The sequence below is a fragment of the Bos mutus genome, chromosome 17 (genome assembly GCF_027580195.1).
Source record: "Bos mutus isolate GX-2022 chromosome 17, NWIPB_WYAK_1.1, whole genome shotgun sequence".
NCBI lineage: Eukaryota > Metazoa > Chordata > Mammalia > Artiodactyla > Bovidae > Bos > Bos mutus.
Window position 1 is genome coordinate 21853112 of NC_091633.1, and position 14054 is coordinate 21867165.

General features: G+C 52.2%; 1 protein-coding gene across 1 annotated transcript in view; it reads left to right on the plus strand.

Annotated features, from left to right (window-relative positions):
- The window catches only part of AACS (acetoacetyl-CoA synthetase), a 53235-nt gene that overhangs the window by 31971 nt on the left and 7210 nt on the right, over positions 1 to 14054 (plus strand). The window contains 7 exon segments of the mRNA XM_005898819.3: positions 2358 to 2438; positions 3579 to 3703; positions 8254 to 8318; positions 8443 to 8565; positions 10222 to 10335; positions 11015 to 11140; positions 13822 to 13891. Coding sequence (XP_005898881.2) covers positions 2358 to 2438; positions 3579 to 3703; positions 8254 to 8318; positions 8443 to 8565; positions 10222 to 10335; positions 11015 to 11140; positions 13822 to 13891 — 704 coding nt within the window.

The following is a 14054-nucleotide window of genomic DNA, read 5'->3' on the forward strand; positions in this document are numbered from 1 at the left end:
GTGTGGCTGCTGGCATTGTGCTTCCCCTGGAGGGGGCGCCCCAGTCCACCTGGTCAGAAGCCTAATACCCAGCCAAAGAGATGAGGGTTTTTAGAAACCTTGCAGGCGAGGGCGGGGTGTATGTGGCAAAACAACACATCTTAGGAGAAACTGAAATGTCCAACTGTACTTTTATTTTTAGTGCTACTTGCCTAGTGAATGTCACTTTTTTAGGAGTGGAACATAAAAATATATTAGATCTAATGTAGTTGGCTCATAAAATCATCGTGCCTGGTATATTTAGAGTGTGGAAAAGTCAGGAAAAGTTATCTTAATTCTGGCTTCGCTGAGCTCTTGCACGTCCAGAGAAGTGACTAAGCATCCTGCCTGTTTTCAAGAGTGATCTGGAGAGGAAACTTGAAAACAGCAAGATGGGACTGCCAGCACTGACTGCCCCTGGGGTGTTAGGGGTGTGGCCCTGGTTTGCTGGTTTGTGTTTTCTAAGCCCATGAAAGAGCCAGAAAACAGCTTCCTTCTCTTCCCTTTTTAAAATGAGTCTTCTTGCCTGAGTTCCAGGAAACCATGTTGCTTGTATTTCCTGACCCTCAGGGAAAGTGTTCAGACTTGCCATAAATATTTAAAAATTAAGAGAAGAACTATTAATTTGACTCCTTAAGATTCATACTTTGGTCACCTAAGGCAAGGAGCTGACTCATTGGGAAACACCCTCATGCTGGGAAAGATTGAAGGCAGGAGAAGGGGATGAGATGGTTGGATGGCATCACTGACTCAATGGACATGAGTTTGAGCAAACTCTAGGAGATAGTGAAGGACAAGAAAACTGGCGTGCTGCATTCCACGGGGTTGCAAAGGGTCAGACCCAACTTAGTGACTGAAAAACAACAACAGCAAAAGGTTCACACAGAGAGAAGCTAAGGACAGTTTTGTGCTGTCAACACGGCGAGGGTATGGGACTTCCCTGGAGAGCCAGCGGGTAAGAGTCCAAACTTCCACTGAAGGGGGCACAGGTTCAATTCCTGGTCAGGAAGCTAAGATACTACAAGCTGCATGGCACGGTCAAAAACAAACAAAAAAAAATGGGGGTACTGAGCAAATGAACAACATGTGATGTGTTATGGATAGGCTGGGCTTATAAAGGCAGACCTTCCAGGCAGAGATAAAGCTTAGATGCTGATTTAAGTACAAAGGGAAATGGGAAGGGGATTTGCCTCAGGTTTGTCTGATCTGGGAGCTCTGAGTCCTTTCTGAGAATTTGCCGTGTGAACACTTGGCGTTCATCAGAAGAGTTCCCAAAATGTGTACTCACCCACTCTGAGTGAGAACAACGTGTACTGTGGGACTTTGCAAAGAAGCCTCTGACTATCCTGGGTTGGGGCCCCTGAGCCCACGATGCACGTGCAGTACAGCTGAGGGATCTCAGCTCTTGTAGACCAAGGGTGGCCTTGAGGAACCCTCCCAGCAACCTTTCTACCACCATCTACCCAACCCCCGTGTGGCCCATCCCTAGGCAGGTTGCCTTCACTGCGGGCCTGGTGACAGGGTGCTGTCCAGGACAGACTGTGGAATAGGGGCTCTGGCCTTGAGTTAGAGAATTTGCTGGGCAGGATTGTTTTTTTTAAGTTAATTAATTTGTCTGCATCAGGTCTTAGTTGTCACTGCAGGATCTTCGTCCTTCATGTGGGATCTTTTTGATGTGGTGCACGGACTCTAGTTGTGGCACGCAGATTCAGGAGTCACAGCACATGGGCTAGTTGCTCCAAGGCACGTGTGATCTTAGATCCCTGACCAGGAATTGAACCCACGTCCCCTGCGTTGCAAAGCAGATGCTTTACCACTGGGCCACAAGGGAAGTCCCTTGTGGGTAGGATTGTTTGTGTTGTGCCTTCAAAGGGGTCGTTTCCTAATGGCTTGTTTTTTTATTTGTCTTGGGTCCAATGAGGGTTGCAAGGCTCATTTTAATATGTGAGTCCCAAAGGTTCCTAAACATCCAGGACTATCATTGTTGTCAGCCAGCAGATGCTGTCTGTGGCCAGACTGAGTGCAGTGGTCCAGCCTTTTCAGGGGTTTTGGAGGGGCTGCGTCCCTGGTCTAGCTTTAGGATCTTGTGTGAGATCCCTGGGTGCCTGGTCACCTGGTGCTCAGAGCCTGCAGGTCAGCAGGAGAGGGTCAGGGTTTCCTCTCGTGTCCTCTGGGAGTCTCAGGGGTCACGTGACAGAGCGATGGGAGATTGCTCGTCACGGGAAGGCTGTCAGAGCTCTGCCTCTTCCTTGACCTCTCCTGCTCCGGGGCCCAGTGTCTATTCCACGCGTGCCTTTGTGCCCCGGAGGAAGCTGCTTGGCTCACTCGCTTCTCCCCAGGGGACGCTCATCCAGCACCTGAAGGAACACATTCTTCATGGCAACATGACCAGCAGTGACATCATCTTGTATTACACCACGGTGAGTGCCCTCCCAGGCGGGCTCTGGTTTACTCAGGTAGGGGTCGTTTATCATTACTCTTCTTTTCACTTCTCCCCCATCGCATGTGTCAGTAGGCAGAAGTACAGCTCCAGCTGCAGGCTGCATGCATGAGACCCCAGGCTGTGTGCAGCTGACCCCTGACTGTGTGCACAAGACCCCAGGCTGTGTGCAGCTGATCACAGACTGTGCACGAGACCCCAGGCTGTGTGCAGCTGACCACAGACTGTGCACAAGACCCCAGGCTGTGTGCACGAGACCCCAGGCTGTGTGCAGTTGATCCCAGGGTGTGTGCAGCTGACTCCAGGCTGTGTCAGCTGACTCCAGGCTGCGTGCATCTGAGCCCAGGCTGTGTGCATGGACCCCAGGCTGTGTGCACAGACCCCAGGCTGCATGCAGAAGTGGCCTTTGCTGTGGGATCCTTCCCTGTCGATCTCCGTCTCTCCCTCTGCCACTGTCTTCTCCCCCCAGGTGGCTGCCTCCTTGAATTGGCACCAGGGTCCCTCCTTACCTTGGCCCGTCCTCCTGTGTTGACCTTGGTTGCCACTGGGGAATTCCAGAGAAACAAAGGAGACTGACTGTTAGTTCTTGAGCCTATAGAGGTGGGGAGGAGAGTCACGTGACTGAAATCTGTGGCTCAACCTCGGGCAGGGGGCAGGAACTTAGCAGAGACCGGCCATGAGGCTGGTCAGTCCTTAGCTCTGTGGAACATAGAGGGACTCTGACTCATTCAAACTGAAAAGGAACTTATTGGAGGTTGTAGGGTGCTGCAGGTGCCAGACACTGTTCCCCATGTCCGATGTGGATGGGCCACTCCAGCACCCAGTTCTTGGCTTGTGTGCACCACGTGACCACTCTCATCTCTGTGACCTTCAGTCCCTCTTGTCACCAGCGAGGCTGCAGATGTTTTCTGACATGTCTTCATGTACACGTGTATGTTGATCCATGCTGTCAACTCTTGATGGGCAGTTGCCGGTTCAGGACATCCCATTTGGACAGGCAGTTCTTGGCAACTTTGGCTCAGCATCGGATGGTTTCTAGGGATGTGAGAGGCTGAGTGACAGGGCCGAGAGGAGCCCATCCAGCACTCAGTTGACACGTGTTCCTTTCTGTCCTCCCCAGGTTGGCTGGATGATGTGGAACTGGGTGGTGTCTGCTCTTGCCACGGGGGCCGCTGTGGTCCTGTATGACGGCTCCCCGCTGGTTCCGACACCCAACGTGCTCTGGGATCTGGTCGACAGGATCGGGTAAGTACCCGGGATGCTCAGATGCGGGGTGGCTGCTGTGAGGGTCTGCTGCCATCTCTGGAATGCTTGACAACCCCCTCCCCAGATCTCACCCCTGTCTGTCCACGTTCCCCTCTTGGTGGGGGGCTGTGTGAGGACGTGTAGGTGCTGAGGGCAGGTGAAATCGTCAAGGAGGTGGGAAGGGGTGGGCACCCCAACAGGGACCGACCAGTCAGATCTGTGTAGTGAGGAGGGGGCTTCCGCCTCCCCGTAGTCCTGTTAACAGAGTGACAGGCAGACATCCTGACGACAGGGGCAGAGCCAGCTAAAGTGGAACATCAGGGGAAGGGCAAAGTGGCCCCATTTATCCCCCAACCCCCTCCCCATCTAGAAATTGTCAGAAGACCCTGTTTCATTAGCACTTTGTTGGCTGGTGAATTAATCATCACCAGCTGATGCATTCTCGCCGCTGTGGTTGGTGGTCACTGTTGGCCTAATGGTCATGTTTCCAGGAATGAGAATACAGCAGCTGGCAGAGTTCCCGGGGCCCGGAAGTCAGCCACACTCTGAAACGGTCTAATTACGTTACATTTGAGTCTGCTCGCGCTGGGGAAACAGAATGAGCCACAAATGTTCTTAAATCCTTGGCCATTAATATTTTAAATATAACTTTGGCCTGGGTAATATTTAAATTCTGACATTTGGCTCACGATATGAGCAAGGAAGGTTATTTCCTAATGAGATTGTTTCCAGTAAAAGGTTAATCAAATCCCTGGAAACTTAGGCGACTTGAAGATTTTCGCCGTTAATATCTATAAGCCGGGTGCAGGTGGAGGCATTTCTGAAGTGTGTGTGTGGGTTACAGGAAGAGATTGGAGGGACAAATGTACCTCCACAGGGCTTAGAGCTGATGAAGTTGAAGGCTGAAGGACCCCGGGAGACCCAGCTTTGAGTGTGAGTAAGTGTATGGATGTGAAAGTTGGACTGTGAAGAAGGCTGAGTGCCGAAGAATTGATGCCTTTGAACTGTGGTGTTGGAGAAGACTCTTGAGAGTCCCTTGGACTGCAAGGAGATCCAACCAGTCCATTCTGAAGGAGATCAGCCCTGGGATTTCTTTGGAAGGAATGATGCTAAAGCTGAAACTCCAGTACTTTGGCCACCTCATGCGAAGAGTTGACTCATTGGAAAAGACTCTGATGCTGGGAGGGATTGGGGGCAGGAGGAGAAGGGGACGACAGAGGATGAGATGGCTGGATGGCATCACTGACTTGATGGACATGAGTCTGAGTGAACTCCGGGAGTTGGTGATGGACAGGGAGGCCTGGCGTGCTGCGATTCATGGGGTCGCAAAGAGTCGGACACGACTGAGCGACTGAACTGAACTGAACTGAACTGAAGTGTATGTTTGTGTGCACATGTGGATGAGGGAATGTGTATATGTGCAGAAGTGTGAGCATGTATGTGTTTAAGTATAGGCAATTGTGTGTATATCTGTACAAGTGTGAGCATATATGTACTCGAGTGTAAAAGTATGTATATGCGCACAAGTGTGAGTCTCATGAGCTTGAGTGTGAAACTGTGTATATGTGCACAAGTGTGAACATATATACACTTGAGTGTGACAGTGTGTGAGCATGCATGTCCGTGAATGAGTGAATGTGTGCATCTGATTGTGTGCAGGTATGCATGTGCGTGCCTGTGTATATGCATGTATGTGTACACATGTGCCTAGGTAAGTGGGAGTGGGAGAGCACACACATCTGTGAGCGAGTGTATATGTGCTGGCATGTGATCGTGTGCAGGTGTGCACACGCGAGTGTGCATGTGTTCATAGCCCCGTGGACTGTTAGTAAGCACATGCCGGGCCTCTGCCTTCCATCCTGGTTTGATATGTGCCCCGGACACTGGCTGAGCTGTGGCCTCGGTGGTCCTCCGGGCCCCTCTGACCTGGCCTTTCTCCTGGCTGGGAGGGCTGACTTGCTGTGTTCAGCAAGGCAGGTGCCACCCGGCAACCTGTGAGGGGTGCGTGAAGGACACCCCAGTGCTCCGGCCACCTACATGGGCGAGAGGGGAAGAAATAATGTCCATACATTTAGAGACAAAATCTTTGTTGATTATCATCATGGCAGCTCACAGGCTTACTAACACGTTTCATAACTGAGCAATCATGTTGTAGATGTGAACAAGACTCTTAAAGGATGGATTGTCCTCTTTGGGGTGTTTCTAGGCTCCCTGAATCTAGCCCAAGGAACATTCTGATGGGGGTTAGGGTAGAATTCTGAAGTCTTTGTCCAAGTTTTTAACTGAGCAGGCAGTTCATGTTTAGGACTGGGAGACCCATGTTCCAGGCTGAGGGAACAGCAAGTGCCGAGACCCCGAGGCCAGAAAGAAGGGACCAAGATGGGGATGTTGGGGAGGCTGGAAGGAGGCCCTTGTGGTCCGGATATGGGAGGCAGGGCGGGAGGTGATGCACCGTGATGAGGGGTGATGAGAGGTGATGAGAGATGAGGGCGGGAGTCTGAGCCCCCAGGGCTTTCCGGGCTGTACCTGCAGGGTGGGTTTTTTCTGAGTGAAACGAGACACCACTGGGCACTTGAGTTGAGGGAGCTACATGATCTCCCCAAAAACCATGGAGTTGAGGGCACCTGAGAGGAGACAGGGCTCAGGCTGGTGGCACCTTGTCTGCGTATGGCTCCTTGCAGGGCTCTGGGGCTTGGATCCTGACCCTGCGAGCTGGGAGCTGCCTTGTTTTCTCGTGGGGTGATTTCCCAGCTTCACTAGCTAAAAATACAGTGTTGAGCACCCACGTAAGGGCGCCTGCGCTTTGTGAACTCTGTTTTTTAAGCCATCTTATACAAGCCCTGGGGACAGATGGGGAGGCCTCACTGTTTCTTCAGACAAGCAGGCCTGTGGGCCGGCCCCGGGGACGCTGGGGACGCTGTCTCAGTCTCTACACATAACCAGGGTCGTGGTTTGCAGGGACTCCTGTGAATTAAACACCCTTCAGGACCACAGAGAGCCCTCAGTTTCTGGGCAGGGGGCAGATGGGGGATGAGCTGAAATCTATGTGTGGTTGGTGGTTGGAGATCTCTGTGCGTGTGGCTGGAGGTGGTCCCTGGTCTTCTGTTAAAATACAGATATTCCTGAAGTGGCTGAGACCTTAATCTTCAGAGGTGATCTGGAATTAGTCACACTATCTGAGTTTATGAAATTAGCTGGGGTGGGGGGCTGTGGAGGGGCTTGAGTATGTTTCCTGCTCCCCACAACCTCACAGCTTCCAAATTAGCCATCCTTAGGGTGCAGCGACCCAGGAGGCATCTGAGGTTTTAGTGGTGGCAGGGTGTCCCCGAGAAATGAAGAGAATAAGGGAGAGGAGGCATGAAAGACAGTAGCTCTGAGACCCTTCTCACCTCCTCCCGCCCCCGTGGATTCTGCACCTCCCAGCCCAGTGAGTCCTGAATCACCCAGCATTCTGTGTGTCTCTACCTCTGAACGTGAAACAGAGCGTGGCTGTCTCCTTGGGATGAATCTTGCCAGCCAGGTGTAAAGGGATAGGTTTTACTGCCCAGAGAGGAGAGGTGAGACCTGGAGGTTTTTTTTTTTTTGGCCACACCACATGGCATGTAGGATCTTAGTTCCCCTACCAGGGATTGAACCCTTGCCCCCTGTACTGGAAGCTGTGGAGTGTTAACCATTGGACTGTCAGGGAAGTCCTGGGACCTGGATTCTATGGCCTCCTTTGGCCCCCAGGAGAAAACATCCTTTACCTAGGAAGCTAGAGCTTTCATGTTGAGGGCTGCCTCGCTGGAAGGAAGCAGAACATTAAATAACAGTCTCTCCTAGAAAACACAATACTTAAACTCACACAATGTGTCATTCTCAGGGAAGAATAAAGGACTGTAGAATTGAAATGTTCAAAAAGAAGGGGAGCAGTTTTGTAAGTTTCATACGAACATGAGCTGATTTAAGGGAAGAAGATGGGTCAGCAATTCCAAGCATGGCACCTCTTCTAACAAAAGCTCCTGCAGCCCTCTCCATTTCCCTGGAAGATGATCTTGTGAGCTCAGAATCTGAGGGGTTTTGATTCTGTGACCTCCTTTGATCTCTGAAAGAGATCACCCTATGGTTAGGAAGATAGGGATTTTTTTTCAGAGTCTTACAGCACCTAGGCTTCTCTTGTTGTGTAGTGCAGGCTTAGTTGCCCTGCAGCATGTGGGGTCTTAGTTCCCTGACCAGGGATTGAACTCTTGTCCCCTGCACTGGAAGGCAGATTCGTAACCACTAGACCACCAGGAAAGTGTCCCCAAAGATAGTGGGTTTATGTGCAAACAGTTGTTTTAAGTGGAGCCAGAGGTTAATGAGAGCCCGAGTGCTCTGTCACTGCTGACCCCAGAGGAACACAGGTATTGTGACTTGCTTTCAACTAAATATTAAGTATAAGTTTAGTCCAGAAAAATGATGTGTCTTGGATTTTGCAGCCTTGTTCTAAAAGGGTCACTAATAGGAGAAAACTTTGGTTACCTGCAATATGAAAGAGCCTTGACGGGTTTCTGGTGTTTTCTTTCCGTCAGCATCACCATCCTTGGAACGGGTGCTAAGTGGCTCTCTGTGCTTGAAGAGAAAGACATGAGGCCAGGTAAGCATGCCTCCCTGCGCGTCTGTCCCTGGAAATGAAATCAGATCTGCTGTGTTACCCGTTTCCTGCAAGCCAGCACAGGGCATCGGATTTGGCTCTAATCTCTCGATGCTTCTGGCTCTAGTGGAAACCCACAGTCTCCAGACACTGCACACGATCCTGTCCACTGGCTCCCCACTGAAAGCCCAGAGCTACGACTACGTCTACAGGTGCATCAAGAGCAGCGTCCTGCTGGGCTCCATCTCAGGTACGAGTCCATCATGCACCTGTGCCATAGAGAGGGTTCTGGAAGGATCAGGGGACTTAGGGACCAGGCTTGGCCGCTCGGTGTGCTTACCCTCTGACCCAGCAAGCCCACCAGCTTGAATCTGTTGGGATAAACAGTCAGCAGGGTGTGCTCAGTTGATGTTGCTGATTCTCGATAGTTATGTTCCAGGGAGAAGCTGCAGACATGGAATTAGCAGTTCCTGAACCTTTGCCAGGGTGGGAAATATACACACGCACCTCACATCGGTTGTAACCTTAGATCCTAAACGACTGGTTCTGGTGGAGCCTATTTTCTTTACAAAAGAGAAAACGAAGTTCAGGCATGCTAAGTGACTGACCCAGGACCACCTGCTAGCAAGGGTACAGAGTAGGATTTTTAAAAAAGCAAAATTTATTAGTTTGGCTGTGCTGGGTGTTAGTTGCAGCGTATGCAGGATCTAGTTCCCTGGCCTGGATCGAACCTGGAGCCCTTGCACTGGGAGCACAGTCTTAGCCACTGAACCACAGGGAAGTCCCAGTGTGGGATTCAGACCTGGTTCTGTTGTTCCAGAGCCAGAGTTTCCCCACCATCCCCATCTCATCCCCTGGTCCTCCCCAGATCCTGCCTGGTGGGCAGGGGTGTGGTGGTCGTGTGGGCACAGGGTCGTCTTCCCAGGCCAGCCCAGCCCATCTCAGGGCAGCACGCCTGTTAGGATCTCAGTTGGTCCTCCCACCCCTGTCCAGTGAACCCAGCTCTGATCCTGAAGCAGAGGAAGCAACACTTCTGCTCACACCCTTGTGCCTCCTTGGGGCCCCGGGGGCTGGTCCAACCTTGCTGGTCACTGCAGTGAACACAATTCTCTGTTTTTGTGAGAAGCATCAGCCAGTGTCTGGATCGTCGAGTCTAGGAAGGGACAGAGTCATGGGCTCCTTGGGTGACCCCCTCTCACACCCTCCCCACTTTGCTCCCTGGGCTGCCATCTGCCTCCACCGTGCACCTGTGTGGGCCCCTTGCACGTCTCTGCCCTCAGGACATCCCGCCCTGCAGTCACGTGGGGCCCTGCCCTCCCCGGGTGCCCGCCCTAGGGGACAGTTGTCAAGGGGGTGGTTGTCCAGGTCTGGGGGTTAATGCCATTCCCTCCTGATGGCACCCGGAGTCTGACTCCTTTTCAAGCTCCTTTCTGAAATCAGAGTGTTTCCCATCCGGCACATTGCCTCTCACGTGAGAGGCAATGCCCTCCTGGGACCGCAGGCTTTCTGCTTCTCGGGTGATTAAGTGAATGTGAGCTACAGCAAAGAGCCTTTGCACATGACCCATCTCCCGCGGCAGTGCCTGCGGGCGGATCTAACAGGCCACACTTCAATCTTCCAAGAACCTCAGTCTCAGATTTCAGTGTGACCACAGGAGGTCATTCACTGGTTTCTCCTCCAGCAGGAAGTCCAGGTCAAAAATAAATAAATAAACCACCCAGACCCAGGAGGTTTGTGCCAGTTTCTGAATAACCTCCCTGTTCTTTCCCTGAAAAGAAGCTCAACTGTCTGGAGACAGAGTCGGAGAGGTTGTTCTGCAGGCTCTTTGCTCCTGGAGGGTTCACCAATGAAAAACGTGAGCAGTTGGTCTCGGTCTTGTAAATCCTGGACCTCCTTTTGCTGGCAGGTGGCACCGACATCGTCTCCTGCTTCATGGGCCAGAATCCATCCATTCCTGTGTACAAAGGGGAGATTCAGGCTCGGAACCTGGGCATGGCTGTGGAGGCATGGAATGAGCAAGGTGATGGCCCAAACCCTTTCTGTCTTTGTGACGAGGCGTGAGTGGTCACCCGGTGCACTTGGATGTATAGCTTTGCTGGGGGACAGTTCTCCAAAACTGCCCCCTCTGAGGGGCTGCCCCTCCCCACCAACACTTCCAGACTGCTGGCCTCCGAGCCTGGTTTAACCCCCACCGGCTCCCTATCTGCCTTCAGCCTGAAGCAGAGGAATAGGTGTTGGTTTGGAGCATAGACGGAGGACCAGGTGCTCGGCACGCAAGGTGGGCATCTGAGTTTCGGAAACACTGCTGAGGCTGCCCCACCATTGGCCTCACGTCCTAACCTTGATGAGGACACAGGGTCAGATGCAGGCGCAAGGGGCAGCGTGCCGCCATCCTTGCAGAGTTTGGAAACACACAAAATGACGTTATTCAGATGCACGTGGATGTAGTAAAAGTATTAATACACACAAGGGAATAATACAGTGCTCCAGAGAGAGAGATTTGGGAGAGTTGTGTGGGGCGGGATTAGCATGGCTTTCGGTGATGTCGGAGGGATGGGCAGGGGGGTGGGACCAGCTCTGTAGCTTTGTGTGTGTCAGAAATACTGCGTAATAGCTTGTAGTTTTAAAAAAGGAGAGAAAGAGCGCCGAGGTGTGGCCGTGGTGTGTGCTCAGTGTACCTGTCGCCCCTCCCCGACCAGGAAAGGCTGTGTGGGGCGAGAGTGGTGAGCTGGTGTGCACCAAGCCACTCCCCTGCCAGCCCACGCACTTCTGGAATGACGAGAATGGCAGCAAGTACCGGAAGGCGTACTTCTCCAAGTTCCCAGGTGGGTCGAGGATGCAGGCGGAGCTGCCCAGATTCCCGCCCGGGCTGGGCCTTCAGGGTCTAATTCTGGATGCACCCTCCCCCTGCCAGCCCTCTCCCTGCTGAAACCTGGTGAGGCCGCTCCTGGCTCTTTCCGCCAGAGGGGTGATGATGAATTTTTGATCAGTGTCTTGTCACTTTCATCTTGAAGCCATCATACGAAACTCTGATCTGGGTTTAGTGTACTCTTAACATCCTCCATGCCCACAGCCACTTGGCCCTGAGCCCGGCACCTGGGAGCTGGCATGAGCCTCTTGTTTGCTTGTGTAGGGACAGGGCTGGGGGTGGGGGCAGTGATCGCTGCTCGCTTACCCAGACTTGTGTGCCTATTCAGGGAGAGATGCCTGTGCAATAGGTGTCTGGCTGGGGTCTCCATTGTCTCACACCCCATCATCCAGTCCTTATGGAGGATAATTAATTTCAGGCCCGTCACTCACTCAGGCTGCCCTCTTCGCTCATCTTTGGAGCAGCGCCCTGCCCCTGAGCTGGGAAGTCTCTTTATTTAAAGCTCTGATCCCTGCCTCCTCCTTATCTTATTTCATAAGCAACCTTGAGTTATTGCTGCTATATAATTCATAATTTAGCAAGCTTTCTGCTCCAGAGTTATTTATACCAAGTACTTGCTCTCTTCAGTGTCTAGAAAGGTGATTTGATTTTGTATAAACCACATGTGGAGAATCAGAAAGTGGCAGGTGACTGTCAGGGATAGAATGTGCCACTGATCCCCCTTATTTCTGTGCTCAGCCTTGTGTGTCCCCATGTAACATCCCATCTGAAAGCTATTGTACCCAGCATAGCACCTCCCATGTGAATTAGCAGGAACATCCCCCACCCATGTGGCCTGGTCCTTACTGGATGCCTGCTGCATTTAAGCCCCACCTTGGATCCTACCAAGGTGTAGCTGTTGTGACATACTAAGGCAGAATAGAGAGGGAGGGGGAGGGAGAGACATGTTCCTCATGATCCTGAAGAGTCAAAGGCTCCTGTCTAAGGGAAGGAGTAGAACCTCAGCTTGAAGGCTCATCTAAGAAATGACATTTCTTCATCTTCTGCTCAGTACACTGCTCCCTGAAAACTGTCTTCACTGTCACTTTTTGTTACGTATACAAGGGTTTACATGATAGATGTCTCTTCAGGATTAATTTCATAAAAAGCCTTTTTTTTGTTTTTCTTTTGGCCATGCCACATGGTTTGTGGGATCTTAGTTCCCCAACCAGGGATGGAACCTGTTCCCCTTCCAGTGGAAGCACAGAGTTTTAACCACTGGGCAGCCAGGAAAGTCCCAGAAAAATCTTTATTTTTGAAGCACTGATATTCCTTCTTGGAGAAAATGAAGACCCTGTGACTTGTGATATTTCCATTTTTGCCTTGGCTGCCAGGAAGCTCAGAGCTGCCATCATTGCTTTGTTGGAGCCGTCCTCTCACCCCTGTGCAGTTTCGAATTCTTTCAATCATCCCATCATACAGTTGGTTTGATAGGTAGCTTCCTCAAATACTTTCTGGAAATAGGCGGGATATATGAATAAATATGAAGAAACAAGGGCAGATAAGATAATGAGATCTGAAGCTACAGGTCACGGTCAGGATGGACATAGGTTGAGCTTAAGTCATTTCATTCCAGTCTCGGGCTGATTGGGTTAGCGCTTAAGAGTCAAAAACTGTGCTAAGAATTGGGAGGGATGAGATGGTGTCCGTGAAGGCCCTGAGCCAGTTTTATCTGCTGTTTTCTCTTTGTGGATCACAGGAACTCTGGGGCTTATTTCAGGAGGCCAGGCTGCTGCTTGCAAGCTGTGCAGCGCCAATGGGGCCATGCTCTCAGATACTCACACCTGGAGCGCCTCCTCTACTTGTGGGGCCGACCCTGGGCTGGCTGTGTTAGTCCAAGGAGGGAGGCCTCTTCCTGGCAGTTCCCACATGAGGCTTGGCTTCTCTTTGACCAGCCCCCTTGGGTCTGTTCTTTTGCTCTGCCCAGGACGAGGGCCTCTCCTTGAATATCACCAGCCCAGGGCCCAGCTGTACGCTGCCGGCCACACGGGGCGGCTCAGGGCACATGGTGTCAGTGTCCCCGATTCCTCCTCTTCCGCCCTCCGTGCACCCTGGGTTTTCCTGCAGGTTAAGTCTCTGTCCACGTGGCTGGTGCCTTGCTTCAGGCTTCCATTACTGGGACTGGAATAGTAGCCTCCTGCCCAGTCCTGCTGCTTCTCTTTATTCTGTTCCGAGATGGGCCCTGACTCCTCCAGACCTGCTCCGTCAGCCGCCCCAGGCTACCCTCTCTTCCTACGCTGGGGCTTGTACTTTCCCACCCTCTTCTCAGAGGCCCCCCTTGAAGCTTCACTGACCTGCTCAGTGTCCCCTTCACATTCTCACTGCTGGCGTTGGTCTCAGCCCGTCAGTTCCTCGCTGGTGCCTGCAGGAGGGGTGTTTCTCACGCACCGCTGCATCTCAGAACTGGGTATAGGGTGGACCCCACTAGGAGGCGTGCCTTTGGGGGTGAGAACTGTTAGTTCAGTTCTGCCCCCAGCCCCACATCACACCTGTTTCTGGGCCTTGGCTCTGTCGGTAAGAGTTACATTTCTGTCATACGTACTTCAGACGTCTGTCCATGCCTCCCTCAGGGTGACCACCCCCTCTGCCTCCCCACAGGTGTCTGGGCACACGGTGACTACTGCAGGATAAATCCCAAGACTGGGGGAATCGTCATGCTGGGCCGAAGGTGAGGGGTCTGCAGACCGGCTTCTGTCCCCTGCAGACCACCTAGGGAGTAGGGGGTGCTTCCTGCATCCTGGGCTCCACTGGCTCAGTCTGGGAGTGGGCTGACTGTACCCCATCTGGGCCCTTCCTGTGTCAGCTTCCAGAGGGCGGGTCTGGCCTGACCC